Here is a 17,476-nt window from a genome sequence, read left to right as displayed (position 1 = left end):
ACATACTGTATAGGTATGAACAGTTATCTTTTTTATCCATTATTTTAGCAACAATAACCCATTTTAACATTAGACTCTTCTTAAAAAAGCTAATTAAAAGGACATCCAGACAGAGAATGTCCTTTAATACTCTACCTGTCTGTCTCTCCATACCTCCAGCATGCCATCTCCCCTCTCTCCCTGTCTGTCTCTCCATATCTCCAGCATGCCATCTCCCCTCTACCTGTCTGTCTCTTTATACCTCTCTCCCTGTCTGTCTCTCCATACCTCCAGCATGCCATCTCCCCTCTCTCCCTGTCTGTCTCTCCATATCTCCAGCATGCCATCTCCCCTCTACCTGTCTGTCTCTTTATACCTCTCTCCCTTTCTGTCTCTCTATACCTCCAGCATGCCATCTCCCCTCTTTCCCTGTCTGTCTCTCGCTACCTCTCTACCTGTCTGTCTCTCCATACCTCCAGCATGCCATCTCCCCTCTCTCCCTGTCTGTCTCTCCATATAACATTAGACTCTTCTTAAAAAAGCTAATTAAAAGGACATCCAGACAGAGAATGTCCTTTAATACTCTACCTGTCTGTCTCTCCATACCATCTCCCCTCTCTCCCTGTCTGTCTCTCTATACCTCCAGCATGCCATCTCCCCTCTCTACCTGTCTGTCTCTCTCTACCTCCAGCATGCCATCTCCCCTCTCTTCCTGTCTGTCTCTCTATACCTCTCTACCTGTCTGTCTCTCTATACCTCCAGCATGCCATCTCCCCTCTCTACCTGTCTGTCTCTCTACCTCCAGCATGCCATCTCCCCTCTCTACCTGTCTTTCTCTCTATACCCCCAGCATGCCATCTCCCCTCTCTACCTGTCTTTCTCTCTATACCTCCAGCATGCCATCTCCCCTCTACCTGTCTGTCTCTCTACCTCCAGCATGCCATCTCCCCTCTCTTCCTGTCTGTCTCTCTATACCTCCAGCATGCCATCTCCCCTCTCTACCTGTCTGTCTCTTTATACCTCCAGCATGCCATCTCCCCTCTCTTCTTGTCTGTCTCTCTATACCTCCAGCATGCCATCTCCCCCTCTACCTGTCTGTCTCTTTATACCTCCAGCATGCCATATCCCCTCTACCTGTCTGTCTTTCTATACCTCCAGCATGCCATCTCCTCTCTACCTGTCTGTCTCTTTATACCTCCAGCATGCCATCTCCCCTCTCTACCTGTCTGTCTCTCTATACCTCCAGCATGCCATCTCCCCCCTCTACCTGTCTGTCTCTCTATACCTCTCTAACTGTCTGTCTCTCTATACCTCTCTACCTGTCTGTCTCTTTATACCTCCAGCATGCCATCTCCCCTCTACCTGTCTGTCTCTTTATACCTCCAGCCTGCCATCTCCCCTCTCTTCCTGTCTGTCTCTCTATACCTCCAGCATGCCATCTCCCCTCTACCTGTCTGTCTCTTTATACCTCCAGCATGCCATCTCCCCTCTCTTCCTGTCTGTCTCTCTATAACTCCAGCATGCCATCTCCCCCCTCTACCTGTCTGTCTCTCTATACCTCCAGCATGCCATCTCCCCTCTCTACCTGTCTGTCTCTTTATACCTCCAGCATGCCATCTCCCCTCTACCTGTCTGTCTCTCTATACCTCCAGCATGCCATCTCCCCCCTCTACCTGTCTGTCTCTCTATACCTCTCTACCTGTCTGTCTCTTTATACCTCCAGCATGCCATCTCCCCCCTCTACCTGTCTGTCTCTCTATACCTCTCTACCTGTCTGTCTCTTTATACCTCCAGCCTGCCATCTCCCCTCTACCTGTCTGTCTCTCTATACCTCCAGCATGCCATCTCCCCCCTCTACCTGTCTGTCTCTCTATACCTCTCTACCTGTCTGTCTCTTTATACCTCCAGCATGCCATCTCCCCTCTACCTGTCTGTCTCTCTATACCTCTCTACCTGTCTGTCTCTTTATACCTCCAGCATGCCATCTCCCCTCTACCTGTCTGTCTCTCTATACCTCCAGCATGCCATCTCCCCTCTCTACCTGTCTGTCTCTCTATACCTCTCTACCTGTCTGTCTCTTTATACCTCCAGCATGCCATCTCCCCCCTCTACCTGTCTGTCTCTATATACCTCTCTACCTGTCTGTCTCTTTATACCTCCAGCCTGCCATCTCCCCTCTACCTGTCTGTCTCTTTATACCTCCAGCATGCCATCTCCCCTCTACCTGTCTGTCTCTTTATACCTCCAGCCTGCCATCTCCCCTCTCTTCCTGTCTGTCTCTCTATACCTCCAGCATGCCATCTCCCCCCTCTACCTGTCTGTCTCTCTATACCTCTCTACCTGTCTGTCTCTTTATACCTCCAGCATGCCATCTCCCCTCTCTACCTGTCTTTCTCTCTATACCCCCAGCATGCCATCTCCCCTCTCTACCTGTCTTTCTCTCTATACCTCCAGCATGCCATCTCCCCTCTCGACCTGTCTTTCTCTCTATACCCCCAGCATGCCATCTCCCCTCTCTACCTGTCTGTCTCTCTATACCTCCAGCATGCCATCTCCCCTCTCTACCTGTCTTTCTCTCTATACCTCCAGCATGCCATCTCCCCTCTCTACCTGTCTTTCTCTCTATACCCCCAGCATGCCATCTCCCCCTCTACCTGTCTGTCTCTCTATACCTCCAGCATGCCATATCCCCTCTACCTGTCTGTCTCTCTATACCTCCAGCATGCCATCTCCCTCTACCTGTCTGTCTCTTTATACCTCCAGCATGCCATCTCCCCTCTCTTCCTGTCTGTCTCTTTATACCTCCAGCATGACATCTCCCCCCTCTACCTGTCTGTCTCTCTATACCTCTCTACCTGTCTGTCTCTCTATACCTCTCTACCCTGTCTGTCTCTTTATACCTCCAGCATGCCATCTCCCCTCTACCTGTCTGTCTCTTTATACCTCCAGCCTGCCATCTCCCCTCTCTTCCTGTCTGTCTCTCTATACCTCCAGCATGCCATCTCCCCTCTACCTGTCTGTCTCTTTATACCTCCAGCATGCCATCTCCCCTCTCTTCCTGTCTGTCTCTCTATACCTCCAGCATGCCATCTCCCCCTCTACCTGTCTGTCTCTCTACCTCCAGCATGCCATCTCCCCTCTACCTGTCTGTCTCTCTATACCTCCAGCATGCCATCTCCCCTCTACCTGTCTGTCTCTTTATACCTCCAGCATGCCATCTCCCCTCTCTTCCTGTCTGTCTCTTTATACCTCCAGCATGACATCTCCCCCCTCTACCTGTCTGTCTCTCTATACCTCTCTACCTGTCTGTCTCTCTATACCTCTCTACCCTGTCTGTCTCTTTATACCTCCAGCATGCCATCTCCCCTCTACCTGTCTGTCTCTTTATACCTCCAGCCTGCCATCTCCCCTCTCTTCCTGTCTGTCTCTCTATACCTCCAGCATGCCATCTCCCCTCTACCTGTCTGTCTCTTTATACCTCCAGCATGCCATCTCCCCTCTCTTCCTGTCTGTCTCTCTATAACTCCAGCATGCCATCTCCCCCCTCTACCTGTCTGTCTCTTTATACCTCCAGCATGCCATCTCCCCTCTCTACCTGTCTGTCTCTTTATACCTCCAGCATGCCATCTCCCCTCTCTACCTGTCTGTATCTATACCTCTAGCATACCATCTCCCCTCTCTACCTGTCTCTCTGTACCTCTCTACCTGTCTGTCTCTCTATACATTTCTACCTGTCTGTCTCTCTAAACCTCTCTGCCTGTCTGTCTCTCTACCTCTAGCATACCATCTCCCCTCTCTACCTGTCTGGTTCTATACCTCTCTCCCTGTCTTCTCTCTATACCTTTCTACCTGTCTGTCTCTCTATACCATCTCCCCTCTCTACCTGTCTCTCTATATACCTCTCTACCTGTCTGTCTCTCTATACCTCTCTATCTGTCTCTCTCTATATACCTCTCTACCTGTCTGTCTCTCTAAACCTCTCTACCTGTCTGTCTCTCTATGCATCTCTACCTGTCTGTCTCTCTATACCTCTCTACCTGTCTGTCTCTCTATACCTCTCTACCTGTCTGTCTCTATACATCTCTACCTGTCTGTCTCTCTATACATCTCTACCTGTCTGTCTCTCTATACCTCTCTACCTGTCTGTCTCTCTATACATTTCTACCTGTCTGTCTCTCTATACCTCTCTTCCTGTCTGTTTCTCTATACATCTCTACTTGTCTGTCTCTCTATACCTCTCTACCTGTCTGTCTCTCTGTACATCTCTACCTGTCTGTCTCTCTATACATCTGTACCTGTCTGTCTCTCTATACCTCTCTACCTGTGTGTCTCTCTATACCTCTCTCCCTGTCTGTCTCTCTATACCTCTCTCCCTGTCTGTCTCTCTATACATCTCTACCTGTCTGTCTCTCTATACCTCTCTCCCTGTCTGACTCTACCTAGCATCACTCTCTCTCTTACTTGACAGTTTCACCTACTAACTCTTCTAGTCTTCCTCTCTCCCTCCAGTCTCTTCCCAGGCCGTCTGCCTTCAAGCTGGTCACACCCAAGAACTTCAGTTCCATGCAGAACCTCTACCCTGCCAAGATAGAGGACTCAGACCAGGGCCTTTCCAACGGGCTCCACCGGGCCTACGCACACACACCTAGAGCTGTCTCCACCTCCTCTTCCTCCTCCTCACCCTCCCGCCATGGAGGACCCACCTCCAGCGGAACCAAGGTGCCCGTTTTAGTCTGGTGATTTCTGTCTGGTCCTGAAACATGTACAGTGTCTGTTACTAGTGTTCTTTAAAAACATCAAGAAGGGACTGTATCAATACTGTCCAATGTACCAGGATAATGATGGTGGTGATTATGATGCTGCCGGTGATGATTATAGTGATGATGCATGCTGGTGATGATGATGATGATAGTGATGATGCTGGTGATGATGCTGGTGCTGGTGATGATGATGATGATAATGATGATGATGATGATGATGATGATGATGATGATGATGATAGTGATAATGCTGGTGATGATGCTGGTTATGATGATGATAACAGTTGGTATTAATGTTGTGATACAGGCGGTGGCGTCAGTGCGTGGTCTGAGTCAGGAGGATGAGAACCTGTCAGACTCTGGTCATAACTCTATGAACAGTCTTCCTCCATACAGACCTCCCTTCAGACCACAGCTGGCTCACATCAGGTCAACTCCTGTTTCTCTGTGTCTGTCTCTCTCTGTGACTGTGTGGCTCACATCAGGTCAACTGTTTCTCTGTGTCGGTCTCTCTCTGTGACTGTGTGTCTCTCTCTGTGTCTGTGTGTCTCTCTCTGTGTCTGTGTGTCTCTCTCTGTGTCTGTGTGTCTCTCTCTGTGTCTGTGTGTCTCTCTCTGTGTCTGTGTGTCTCTCTCTGTGTCTGTGTGTCTCTCTCTGTGTCTGTGTGTCTCTCTGTGTCTGTGTGTCTCTCTCTGTGTCTGTGTGTCTCTCTCTGTGTCTGTGTGTCTCTCTCTGTGTCTGTGTGTCTCTCTGTGTCTGTGTGTCTCTCTCTGTGTCTGTGTGTCTCTCTCTGTGTCTGTGTGTCTCTCTGTGTCTGTGTGTCTCTCTCTGTGTCTGTGTGTCTCTCTCTCTGTGTCTGTCTTTCTCTGTGACTGTGTCTCTCTCTCTCTGTGTCTCTCTCTGTGTCTCTGTGTCTCTCTCTGTGTCTGTGTGTCTCTCTCTGTGTCTGTCTTTCTCTGTGACTGTGTCTCTCTCTCTCTCTCTGTGTCTCTCTCTGTGTCTCTGTGTCTCTCTCTGTGTCTGTGTGTCTCGCTCTGTGTCTGTGTGTCTTTCTCTGTGACTGTTTCTCTCTCTCTCTCTGTGTCTGTGTGTCTCTCTCTGTGTCTGTGTGTCTCTCTGTGTGTCTGTGTGTCTGTGTGTCTCTCTCTGTGTTTGTGTCTCTCTTTGTGTCTGTGTGTGTCTCTCTGTGTCTGTGTGTCTCTCTCTCTGTGTCTGTATGTCTCTCTCTGTGTCTGTGTGTCTCTCTCTGTGTCTGTGTGTCTCTCTCTGTGTCTGTGTGTCTCTCTCTGTGTCTGTGTGTCTCTCTCTGTGTCTATGTGTGTCTCTCTCTGTGTCTGTGTGTCTCTCTCTGTGTGCCTGTCTGTGTCTGTGTGTCTCTGTGTGTCTGTGTGTGTGTCTGTGTGTCTCTCTATGTGTCTCTCTGTGTGTCTCTCTCTGTGACTGTGTGTCTCTCTCTGTGTCTCTCTGTGTCTCTCTCTCTGTGCCTGTGTGTCTCTCTCTCTCTGTCTGTGTGTTTCTCTGTAGATCAGTGATGATGAAACAGAGGATAGATATGACGATGATAATGGTAATGATGATGCTGAAGATGTATCTTACCACCCTCAGTGCCTCCATGAGCCACATCAACACCATTGGCTCTCTGGACCGAGCATCAAAGGTTGCGGGGTTGTCGGGGGTTGCTATGACGGAGATGGCCATGTCGTGTCGTAGCATGGCAACACTCAGCCGCCTGGCGCCATACGGAGGGGAGGCTCCGCCCCCTTACGAACTGTCGTTCTCCGTAGAGGAGGTGGTGAGTGATGGATGGATCAGTTGGTTGATTTCATTAGTTGAATGACTGATTGGTTGGTTGACTGTCCAGGTGCGTGATCTGGAGGAGAGGCTGGTGGAGAAGGAACACGAGCTGAAACAGATGAGGAGGAACCTGAATGAGAGTGAAGGAGCCATTGCACAGGTTATGAGTAGACCAGCTGTGTGCGTGTGTGCGTGCGTGCGTGCGTGCGTGCGTGCGTGCGTGCGTGCGTGCGTCTATAACTGTCTTTCTTTTTATCTCCCCCTCCCCCCTCTATCTCACCCTCCCCTCTATCTCACCCTCCCCCTATCTCCCCTCACCCTCCCCCTCTATCTCACCCTCACTCTATCTCTCTCCCCCCTTTATCTCTCACCCTTGCCCTTCTCCCCTTCCCTCCCTCCCTGTAGGTGTTTGAAGGTAAACAGCGTCTGTGGGAGAAGGAGTTGGAGGAGTTGAAGCATCTGTACGCCGCCAAGCTGCGTCAGGTTTCCCAGCATGCTCAGCATTCCCAGCATGCACTGCAGCTGCAGCTGCACAAGGCCCAGCAGGAGAAGAACAGACTGCAGGATGAACTGGAAGCTCTGGAAGGGGGGAGACAGAGAGAGGGTCAGGGCAGTCTGAAGGGAACCAGCCCTACTCTGGAGGAGATTCAGTGGCAGGTGAGGGGGTGGGGAGACAGAGAGATGGTCAGGGCAATCTGAAGGGAACCAGCCCTACTCTGGAGGAGACTCAGGGGGTGGGGGATGGAGTGGGGAAGGTGAGGGGGTGGGGAGACAGAGAGAGGGTCAGGGCAGTCTGAAGGGAACCAGCCCTACTCTGGAGGAGACTCAGTGGCCGGTGAGGGGTTGGGGGATGGAGTGGGGAAGGTGAGGGGTGGGGAGACAGAGAGAGGGTCAGGGCAGTCTGAGGGGAACCAGCCCTATTCTGGAGGAGACTCAGGGGGTGGGGGGATGGAGTTTGGAAGGTGAGGGGGTGGGGGGTTGGAGTGGGGAAGGTGAGGGGTGGGGGTTGGAGTGGGGAAGGTGAGGGGGTGGGGGGTTGGAGTGGGGAAGGTGAGGGGGTGGGGAAGGTGAGGGGTGGGGGGGGTTGGGGGATGGAGAGGGGAAGGTGAGGGGGTGGGGGGTTGGAGTGGGGAAGGTGAGGGGGTGGGGGTTGGAGTGGGGAAGGTGAGGGGGTGGGAAGGTGAGGGGTGGGGGGGGTGGAGTGGGGAAGGTGAGGGGTGGGGAAGGTGAGGGGGTTGGGGGATGGAGTGGGGAAGGTGAGGGTGTAGGATGATGTAGTATGGAAGGTGAGGGTGTAGGAGGATGTAGTGGGTAAGGTGAGGGTGTAGGAGGATGTAGTGGCTAAGGTGAGGGGGTAGGAGGATGTAGTATGGAAGGTGAGGGTGTAGGATGATGTAGTATGGAAGGTGAGGGTGTAGGAGGATGTAGTGGGTAAGGTGAGGGGGTAGGAGGATGTAGTGGGAAGGTGAGGGGGTGGGGAGATGGAGTGGGGAAGGTGAGGGGTGGGGGGATGGAGTGGGGAAGGTGAGGGGGTGGGGGGATGGAAGTGGGGAAGGTGAAGGGGGGGGGGATGGAGTGGGGAAGGTGAGGGGTGGGGGGATGGAGTGGGGAAGGTAGGGGGTGGGGGGAGGTGAGGGGTGGGGGGATGGAGTGGGTAAGGTGAGGGTGTAGGAGGATGTAGTGGGGAAGGTGAGGGTGTGTAGGAGGATGTAGTGGGTAAGGTGAGGGTGTAGGAGGATGTAGTGGGTAAGGTGAGGGGGTAGGAGGATGTAGTGGGTAAGGTGAGGGGGTAGGAGGATGTAGTGGGAAGGTGAGGGGGTAGGAGGATTGGGGAAGGTGAGGGGGGATGGAGTGGGGAAGGTGAGGGGGGATGGGTGGGGAAGGTGAGGGGTGGGGGGATGGAGTGGGGAAGGTGAGGGTGTATGATGATGTAGTATGGAAGGTGAGGGTGTATGATGATGTAGTATGGAAGGTGAGGGGTAGGAGGATGTAGTGGGTAAGGTGAGGGTGTAGGAGGATGTAGTGGGTAAGGTGAGGGGGTAGGAGGATGTAGTGGGAAGGTGGGGGGGTAGGAGGATGTAGTGGGTAAGGTGAGGGTGTAGGAGGATGTAGTGGGTAAGGTGAGGGGGTAGGAGGATGTAGTATGGAAGGTGGGGGGGTAGGATGATGTGCTGGGGAAGGTGACGGGGTTGGGGGATGGAGTGGGTAAGGTGAGGGTGTAGGAGGATGTAGTGGGTAAGGTGAGGATGTAGGAGGATGTAGTGGGTAAGGTGAGGGGTAGGAGGATGTAGTATGGAAGGTGAGGGTGTAGGATGATGTAGTATGGAAGGTGAGGGTGTAGGAGGATGTAGTGGGTAAGGTGAGGGGGTAGGATGATGTGGTGGGGAAGGTGACGGGGTTGGGGGATGGAGTGGGTAAGGTGAGGGTGTAGGAGGATGTAGTGGGTAAGGTGAGGGGGTAGGAGGATGTAGTGGGGAAGGTGAGGGTGTAGGAGGATGTAGTGGGTAAGGTGAGGGGGTAGGAGGATGTAGTGGGAAGGTGAGGGTGTAGGAGGATGTAGTGGGTAAGTTGAGGGTGTAGGAGGATGTAGTGGGTAAGGTGAGGGTGTAGGATGATGTAGTGGGTAAGGTGAGGGAGTAGGAGGATGTAGTGGGAAGGTGAGGGGTTAGGATGATGTAGTGGGTAAGGTGATGGGGTAGGAGGATGTAGTGGGAAGGTGAGGGGGTAGGATGATGTAGTGGGTAAGGTGAGGGTGTAGTGGGGAAGGTGAGGGTGTAGGAGGATGTAGTGGGTAAGGTGAGGGGGTAGGAGGATGTAGTGGGAGGTGAGGGGGGTAGGATGATGTAGTGGGTAAGGTGAGGGGTGGGGGGAAGGTGAGGGGGTGGAGTGGGGAAGGTGAGGGTGTATGATGATGTAGTATGGAAGGTGAGGGTGTAGGAGGGTGAGGGTGTAGTGGGTAAGGTGATGGGGTAGGAGGATGTAGTGGGAAGGTGAGGGGGTAGGAGGATGTAGTGGGTAAGGTGAGGGGATAGGAGGATGTAGTGGGAAGGTGAGGGGATAGGATGTAGTGGGTAAGGTGAGGGGGTAGGATGATGTGGTGGGGAAGGTGACGGGGTTGGGGGATGGAGTGGGTAAGGTGAGGGTGTAGGAGGATGTAGTGGGTAAGGTGATGGTGTAGGAGGATGTAGTGGGTAAGGTGAGGGTGTAGGATGATGTAGTGGGTAAGGTGAGGGTGTAGGATGATGTAGTATGGAAGGTGAGGGTTAGGATGATGTAGTATGGAAGGTGAGGGGTAGGAGGATGTAGTGGGTAAGGTGAGGGAGTAGGAGGATGTAGTGGGAAGGTGAGGGGTGGGGGTGGGGGTGGAGTGGGGAAGGTGAGGGTGTGGGGATGATGTAGTATGGAAGGTGAGGGTGGGGGAGGGGAAGTGGGGAAGGTGAAGGGGTGGGGGAGGATGTAGGGAAGGTGAGGGGGTGGGAGGATGAGTGGGGAAGGTGAGGGATAGGGGGTGTAGTGGGAAGGTGAGGGGTAGGGGATGGGTGGGTAAGGTGAGGGTGTAGGAGGATGGGTGGGGAAGGTGAGGGTGTAGGATGATGTAGTATGGAAGGTGAGGGGTGTAGGAGGATGTAGTGGGTAAGGTGAGGGTGTAGGAGGATGTAGTGGGTAAGGTGAGGGGGTAGGAGGATGTAGTATGGAAGGTGAGGGTGTAGGATGATGTAGTGGGAAGGTGAGGGTGTAGGAGGATGTAGTGGGTAAGGTGAGGGGTAGGAGGATGTAGTGGGAAGGTGAGGGGTAGGATGATGTAGTGGGAAGGTGAGGGGAAGGGGGATGGAGTGGGGAAGGTGAGGGGTGGGGGATGGAAGTGGGAAGGTGAAGGGGTAGGGGGATGGAGTGGGAAGGTGAGGGTGTGGGGATGGAGTGGAAGGTGAGGGGGTAGGGGATGTAGGGGAAGGTGAGGGGGTAGGGGATGGAGTGGGTAAGGTGAGGGGTGTAGGAGGATGTAGTGGGGAAGGTGAGGGTGTAGGAGGATGTAGTGGGAAGGTGAGGGGTGTAGGAGGATGTAGTAAGGTAAGGTGAGGGTGTAGGAGGATGTAGTGGGTAAGGTGAGGGGTAGGAGGATGTAGTGGGTAAGGTGAGGGGTAGGAGGATGTAGTGGGGAAGGTGAGGGGGTAGGAGGATGTAGTGGGAAGGTGAGGGTGTAGGATGATGTAGTGGGTAAGGTGAGGGGGTAGGAGGATGTAGTGGGAAGGTGGGGGGTAGGAGGATGTAGTGGGTAAGGTGAGGGTGTAGGATGATGTAGTGGGAAGGTGAGGGGGAAGGTGAGGGGTGGGGGAGATGGAGTGGGGAAGGTGAGGGGTAGGAGGATGGAGTGGGTAAGGTGAGGGGGTGGGATGGATGGGTGGGGAAGGTGAGGGTGATGATGATGTAGTATGGGGAAGGTGAGGGTGTATGATGATGTAGTATGGAAGGTGAGGGTGTAGGAGGATGTAGTGGGTAAGGTGAGGGTGTAGGAGGATGTAGTGGGTAAGGTGAGGGGTAGGAGGATGTAGTATGGAAGGTGAGGGTGTAGGATGATGTAGTATGGAAGGTGAGGGTGTAGGAGGATGTAGTGGGTAAGGTGAGGGGGTAGGATGATGTGGTGGGAAGGTGAGGGGGTAGGGGGATGTGGTGGGGAAGGTGAGGGGTGGGGGATGGAGTGGGTAAGGTGAGGGTGTAGGAGGATGTAGTGGGTAAGGTGAGGATGTAGGAGGATGTAGTGGGTAAGGTGAGGGGTAGGAGGATGTAGTGGGAAGGTGAGGGTGTAGGATGATGTAGTATGGAAGGTGAGGGTGTAGGAGGATGTAGTGGGTAAGGTGAGGGGTAGGATGATGTGGTGGGGAAGGTGGGGGTTGGGGGATGGAGTGGGAAGGTGAGGGTGTAGGAGGATGTAGTGGGTAAGGTGAGGGGGTAGGAGGGATGTAGTGGGTAAGGTGAGGGTGTAGGAGGATGTAGTGGGTTAGGTGAGGGGTAGGAGGATGTAGTGGGAAGGTGAGGGTGTAGGAGGATGTAGTGGGTAAGGTGAGGGTGTAGGAGGATGTAGTGGGTAAGGTGAGGGGTGTAGGATGATGTAGTGGGTAAGGTGAGGTGTAGGAGGATGTAGTGGGAAGGTGAGGGTTAGGATGATGTAGTGGGTAAGGTGATGGGGTAGGAGGATGTAGTGGGAAGGTGAGGGGTAGGATGATGTAGTGGGTAAGGTGAGGGTGTAGGGGGAAGGTGAGGGTGTTGGAGGATGTAGTGGGTAAGGTGAGGGGGTAGGAGGATGTAGTGGGTAAGGTGAGGGGGTAGGATGATGTAGTGGGTAAGGTGAGGGGGTGGGGGAAGGTGAGGGGGGGGTGGGAGTGGGGAAGGTGAGGGTGTAGGATGATGTAGTATGGAAGGTGAGGGTGTAGGGTGAGGGTGAGGGTGTAGTGGGTAAGGTGATGGGGTAGGATGATGTAGTGGGAAGGTGAGGGGTAGGAGGATGTAGTGGGTAAGGTGAGGGGATAGGAGGATGTAGTGGGAAGGTGAGGGGGTAGGATGTAGTGGGTAAGGTGAGGGGGTAGGATGATGTGGTGGGGAAGGTGACGGGGTTGGGGGATGGAGTGGGTAAGGTGAGGGTGTAGGAGGATGTAGTGGGTAAGGTGATGGTGTAGGAGGATGTAGTGGGTAAGGTGAGGGTGTAGGATGATGTAGTGGGTAAGGTGAGGGTGTAGGATGATGTAGTGGGAAGGTGAGGGGTTAGGATGATGTAGTGGGTAAGGTGATGGGGTAGGAGGATGTAGTGGGAAGGTGAGGGGAGTAGGATGATGTAGTGGGTAAGGTGAGGGTGTAGTGGGGAAGGTGACGGGGTGGAGAGGAGGATGTAGTGGGTAAGGTGAGGGTGTAGGATGATGTAGTGGGTAAGGTGAGGGGAAGGAGGATGTAGTGGGAAGGTGAGGGGGTGGGGAGATGGAGTGGGGAAGGTGAGGGGGTGGGGGATGGAGTGGGAAGGTGAGGGGTGGGGGATGGTAGTGGGGAATGTGAGGGTGTATGATGATGTAGTATGGAAGGTGAGGGTGTAGGAGGATGTAGTGGGTAAGGTGAGGGGTAGGAGGATGTAGAGGGTAAGGTGAGGGTAGGAGGATGTAGTATGGAAGGTGAAGGTGTAGGATGATGTAGTATGGAAGGTGAGGGTGTAGGAGGATGTAGTGGGTAAGGTGAGGGGTAGGATGATGTAGTGGGGAAGGTGACGGGGGGGGGGATGGAGTGGGTAAGGTGAGGGTGTAGGAGGATGTAGTGGGTAAGGTGAGGGGTAGGAGGATGTAGTGGGGAAGGTGAGGTGTAGGAGGATGTAGTGGGTAAGGTGATGGTGTAGGAGGATGTAGTGGGAAGGTGAGGGTGTAGGATGATGTAGTGGGTAAGGTGAGTAGTGGGGTGTAGGATGATGTAGTGGGAAGGTGAGGGGTTAGAATGATGTAGTGGGTAAGGTGATGGGGTAGGAGGATGTAGTGGGAAGGTGAGGGGTAGGATGATGTAGTGGGTAAGGTGAGGGTGTAGTGGGGAAGGTGAGGGTGTAGGAGGATGTAGTGGGTAAGGTGAGGGTGTAGGATGATGTAGTGGGTAAGGTGAGGGGGAAGGAGGATGTAGTGGGAAGGTGAGGGGGGGAAGGTGAGGGGGAAGGGGCATGGAGTAGGGGAAGGTGAGGGGTGGGGGGGATGGAGTGGGGAATGTGAGGGTGTATGATGATGTAGTATGGAAGGTGAGGGTGTAGGAGGATGTAGTGGGTAAGGTGAGGGTGTAGGAGGATGTAGTGGGTAAGGTGAGGGGGTAGGAGGATGTAGTATGGAAGGTGAAGGTGTAGGATGATGTAGTATGGAAGGTGAGGGTGTAGGAGGATGTAGTGGGTAAGGTGAGGGGGTAGGATGATGTGGTGGGGTGAGGGTGTGGGGTTGGGGATGGGAAGGGGAGGGGTGAGGGGTGTAGGGAGGGATGTAGTGGGGAAGGTGAGGGTGTAGGAGGATGTAGTGGGTAAGGTGAGGGGTAGGGAGATGGTAGTGGGGAAGGTGAGGGGGTGGGAGGATGTAGTGGGGAAGGTGAGGGGGTAGGAGGATGGATGTAGTGGGTAAGGTGAGGGTGTAGGGGATGTAGTGGGAAGGTGAGGGTAGGAGGATGTAGTGGGTAAGGTGAGGGGTAGGAGGATGTAGGGGGTAAGGTGAGGGGTAGGAGGATGTAGTATGGAGGTGAGGGTGTAGGATGATGTAGTATGGAAGGTGAGGGGGTAGGAGGATGTAGTGGGTAAGGTGAGGGGTAGGATGATGTGGTGGGGAAGTGGGTGGTGGGGTTGGGGGATGGAGTGGGTAAGGTGAGGGTGTAGGAGGATGTAGTGGGTAAGGTGAGGGGTAGGAGGATGTAGTGGGGAAGGTGAGGGGTAGGAGGATGTAGTGGGTAAGGTGAGGGGTGTAGGGAGGGATGTAGGAGGATGGGTAAGGTGAGGGTGTAGGATGATGTAGTGGGTAAGGTGAGGGTGTAGGAGGATGTAGTGGGAAGGTGAGGGGTAGGATGATGTAGTGGGTAAGGTGATGGGGTAGGAGGATGTAGTGGGAAGGTGAGGGTAGGATGATGTAGTGGGTAAGGTGAGGGTGTAGTGGGAAGGTGAGGGTGTAGGAGGATGTAGTGGGTAAGGTGAGGGTGTAGGATGATGTAGTGGGTAAGGTGAGGGGGAAGGAGGATGTAGTGGGAAGGTGAGGGGGTAGGGGAAGGTGAGGGGTAGGAGGCATGTAGTGGGGAAGGTGAGGGGGTAGGGGGGATGTAGTGGGTAATGTGAGGGGGTAGGAGGATGTAGTATGGAAGGTGAGGGTGTAGGAGGATGTAGTGGGTAAGGTGAGGGGAGGAGGATGTAGTGGGTAAGGTGAGGGGTAGGAGGATGTAGTGGGGAAAGGTGAGGGCAGGGAGGTGTAGGAGATGATGTAGTATGGAAGGTGAGGGGTGTAGGAGGATGTAGTGGGTAAGGTGAGGGGGTAGGATGATGTGGTGGGGAAGGTGAGGGGTTGGAGGATGGAGGTGGGTAAGGTGAGGGGGTAGGAGGTGTAGTGGGTAAGGATGTAGTGGGTAAGGTGAGGGTGTAGGAGGATGTAGTGGGTAAGGTGAGGGGTAGGATGATGTAGTGGGTAAGGTGAGGGGTAGGAGGATGTAGTGGGGAAGGTGAGGGGGTAGGAGGATGTAGTGGGTAAGGTGAGGGGTAGTAGGATGATGTAGTGGGTAAGGTGAGGGTAGGAGGGATGTAGTAGGAGGAAGGTGAGGGGTAGGAGGATGTAGTGGGTAAGGTGAGGGTGTAGGATGATGTAGTGGGTAAGGTGAGAGAGTAGGAGGATGTAGTGGGAAGGTGAGGGGGTAGGAGGATGTAGTGGGTAAGGTGAGGGTGTAGGATGATGTAGCGGGTAAGGTGAGGGGATAGGAGGATGTAGTGGGAAGGTGAGGGGGTAGGATGATGTAGTGGGTAAGGTGAGGGGTAGGATGATGTAGTATGGAAGGTGAGGGTGTTGGAGGATGTAGTGGGTAAGGTGAGGGAGTAGTGGGGAAGGTGAAGGTGTAGGAGGATGTAGTGGGTAAGGTGAGGGGATAGGAGGATGTAGTGGGTAAGGTGAGGGGGTAGGAGGATGAAGTGGGAAGGTGAGGGGGTAGGATGATTTAGTGGGTAAGGTGAGGGTGTAGTAGGGAAGGTGAGGGTGTAGGAGGATGTAGTGGGTAAGGTGAGGGAGTAGGAGGATGTAGTGGGAAGGTGAGGGGTTGGGATGATGTAGTGGGTAAGGTGATGGGGTAGGAGGATGTAGTGAGGGGGTAGGAGGATGTAGTGGGTAAGAAGTGAGGGGATAGGAGGATGTAGTGGGAAGGTGAGGGGTAGAGGATGAGGTAGTGAGGGGTAGGAGGATGTAGTGGGAAGGTGAGGGGTAGGATGATGTAGTGGGTAAGGTGAGGGGTGTAGTGGGGAAGGTGAGCGTGTAGGAGGATGTAGTAGGTAAGGTGTCTGTGGGAAGGTAGGAGGATGTAGTGGGTAAGGTGGAGGGTTGGAGGATGAGTTGGGAAGGTGAGGGGTAGGATGATGTAGTCTGTTGCTAAGGTGAGGGTGTAGTGGGGAAGGTGAGGGTGTAGGAGGATGTAGTGGGTAAGGTGAGGGGTTGGAGGATGATTTAGGAAGGTGAGGGGGTAGGATGATGTAGTGGGTAAGGTGAGGGTGTAGGTGGGGAAGGTGAGGGGTAGGAGGATGTAGTGGGTAAGGTGAGGGGGTTGGAGGATGAATTAGGAAGGTGAGGGGTTGATGATGTAGTGGGTAAGGTGAGGGTGTTTGATTGAGGATTAGTGGGTAAGGTATGTTATGTTTAGGAGGATTTAGTGGGTAAGGTGAGGGGGTAGGAGGATGTAGTGGGGAAGGTGAGGGTAGGAGGATGTAGTGGGTAAGGTGAGGGTGTAGTGGGGAAGGTGATTGAGTTTAGGAGGATGTAGTGGGTAAGGTGAGGGGGGTAGGAGGATGTAGTTGGTAAGGTGAGGGGGTAGGATGATGTAGTGGGGAAGGTGACGGGGTTGGGGGATTGAGTGGGGAAGGTGATTGGGGTTTTGTATATTATCTACCTCACTTGCTTTGGCAATGTTAACACACGTTTCCCATACCAATAAAGCCCCTTGAATTTAATTGAATTGAGATTGTTATTTGACTGAGGATGCTGGTGATTGTTAGCAGATTTTATTTAACATCCTGTTTTTGTTACCCCTCCCTGTTATACCTTTCAGGTGTGTCAGAATTGTGGGGTGAGATCTCGTTGTTGAAGCAACAGCTGCGTGATTCCCAGGCGGAGGTGACCAGCAAGCTGTCAGAGCTGTTCCAGCTGAAGACCCAGCTGAGAGAGACCAGAGGAGAGCTGCAGAGAAGTGATGGACAGATAGACACGCTGCAGACAGCCCTACAGGGGGCGCAACTTCGACAACTGGAGAAAGGTGGAGCAGAGGAGAGTGGAACACTTGAGTCTCGAGGATCACGAGGGGCATCAGGTATGTGATATGTGGTCCTCTGTTGCTCAGTTGGTCGTGCATGGCGCTTGCACCGCCAGGGTTGTGGGTTTGATTCCTGGGGCCACATATACCTAAAATGTATGCAAGCATGACTGTAAGTCACTTTTGATAAAAAATTGTCTGTTGAAGATCATTTATTATCATGTTATGTTTGATTGTTATTTAATGTTGTTTGATTGTTATGTTTGATTGTTATTTAATGGTATGGTATGTTTGATTGGTATGTTTGATTGGTATGTTTGATTGGTATGTTTGATTGGTATGTTTGATTGGTATGTTTGATTGTTATGTTTGATTGGTATGTTTGATTGGTATGTTTGATTGGTATGTTTGATTGTTATGTTTGATTGGTATGTTTGATTGGTATGTTTGATTGGTATGTTTGATTGGTATGTTTGATTGGTATGTTTGATTGGTATGTTTGATTGGTATGTTTGATTGGTATGTTTGATTGGTATGTTTGATTGGTATGTTTGATTGGTATGTTTGATTGGTATGTTTGATTGGTATGTTTGATTGGTATGTTTGATTGGTATGTTTGATTGTTATGTTTGATTGGTATGTTTGATTGGTATGTTTGATTGTTATGTTTGATTGTTATGTTTGATGGTATGTTATGTTTGATTGTTATGTTTATTGTTATGTTTGATTGTTATGTTTGATTGTTATGTTTAATTGATTGTTATTTAATAGTTATGTTTGATTGTTATGTTTGATTGTTATGTTTGATTGTTATTTAATTATTGTTTATTTAATGTAATGTTATGTTTGATTGTTATGTTTGATTGTTATTTAATGGTATGTTATGTTTGATTGTTATTTAATGGTATGTTATGTTTGATTGTTATTTAATGGTATGTTATGTTTGATTGTTATTTAAT

The 17,476-nt window shown here is 52.2% G+C and overlaps 1 protein-coding gene and 1 long non-coding RNA gene across 45 annotated transcripts in view; one reads left to right on the top strand and one right to left on the bottom strand.

The window, feature by feature from the left end:
• Positions 1-17,476, top strand: part of LOC118383892 (NEDD4-binding protein 3-A-like) — a 92,451-nt gene that overhangs the window by 71,289 nt on the left and 3,686 nt on the right. The window contains exons 4-10 of the mRNA XM_052518264.1: positions 4,489-4,698; positions 5,047-5,168; positions 6,345-6,531; positions 6,601-6,693; positions 6,939-7,190; positions 15,912-15,924; positions 16,317-16,574. Coding sequence (XP_052374224.1) covers positions 4,489-4,698; positions 5,047-5,168; positions 6,345-6,531; positions 6,601-6,693; positions 6,939-7,190; positions 15,912-15,924; positions 16,317-16,574 — 1,135 coding nt within the window. The remainder of the gene's footprint in view (positions 1-4,488; positions 4,699-5,046; positions 5,169-6,344; positions 6,532-6,600; positions 6,694-6,938; positions 7,191-15,911; positions 15,925-16,316; positions 16,575-17,476) is intronic.
• On the bottom strand, positions 459-4,476 carry LOC127927984 (uncharacterized). Of its 44 annotated transcripts, none has more exons than XR_008129970.1 (7): positions 3,229-4,476; positions 2,737-3,055; positions 1,994-2,337; positions 1,811-1,924; positions 1,565-1,767; positions 1,317-1,519; positions 760-1,131 (listed from the first exon to the last, which is right to left on the bottom strand). It is a non-coding gene; the product is annotated as an uncharacterized LOC127927984 (long non-coding RNA). The 44 variants fall into 44 exon arrangements; XR_008129968.1 differs by adding an exon at positions 3,098-3,202 and having other exon boundaries at positions 1,565-2,337; positions 2,737-2,922; positions 3,274-3,299; positions 3,636-4,476; XR_008129863.1 differs by adding an exon at positions 459-619 and having other exon boundaries at positions 1,045-1,131; positions 1,405-1,519; positions 1,565-2,337.

The sequence above is a fragment of the Oncorhynchus keta genome, chromosome 4 (assembly GCF_023373465.1).
Source record: "Oncorhynchus keta strain PuntledgeMale-10-30-2019 chromosome 4, Oket_V2, whole genome shotgun sequence".
NCBI lineage: Eukaryota > Metazoa > Chordata > Actinopteri > Salmoniformes > Salmonidae > Oncorhynchus > Oncorhynchus keta.
Note: the sequence above shows the minus strand (reverse complement) of the source record. Positions and strands in the feature narration are given on the sequence as shown.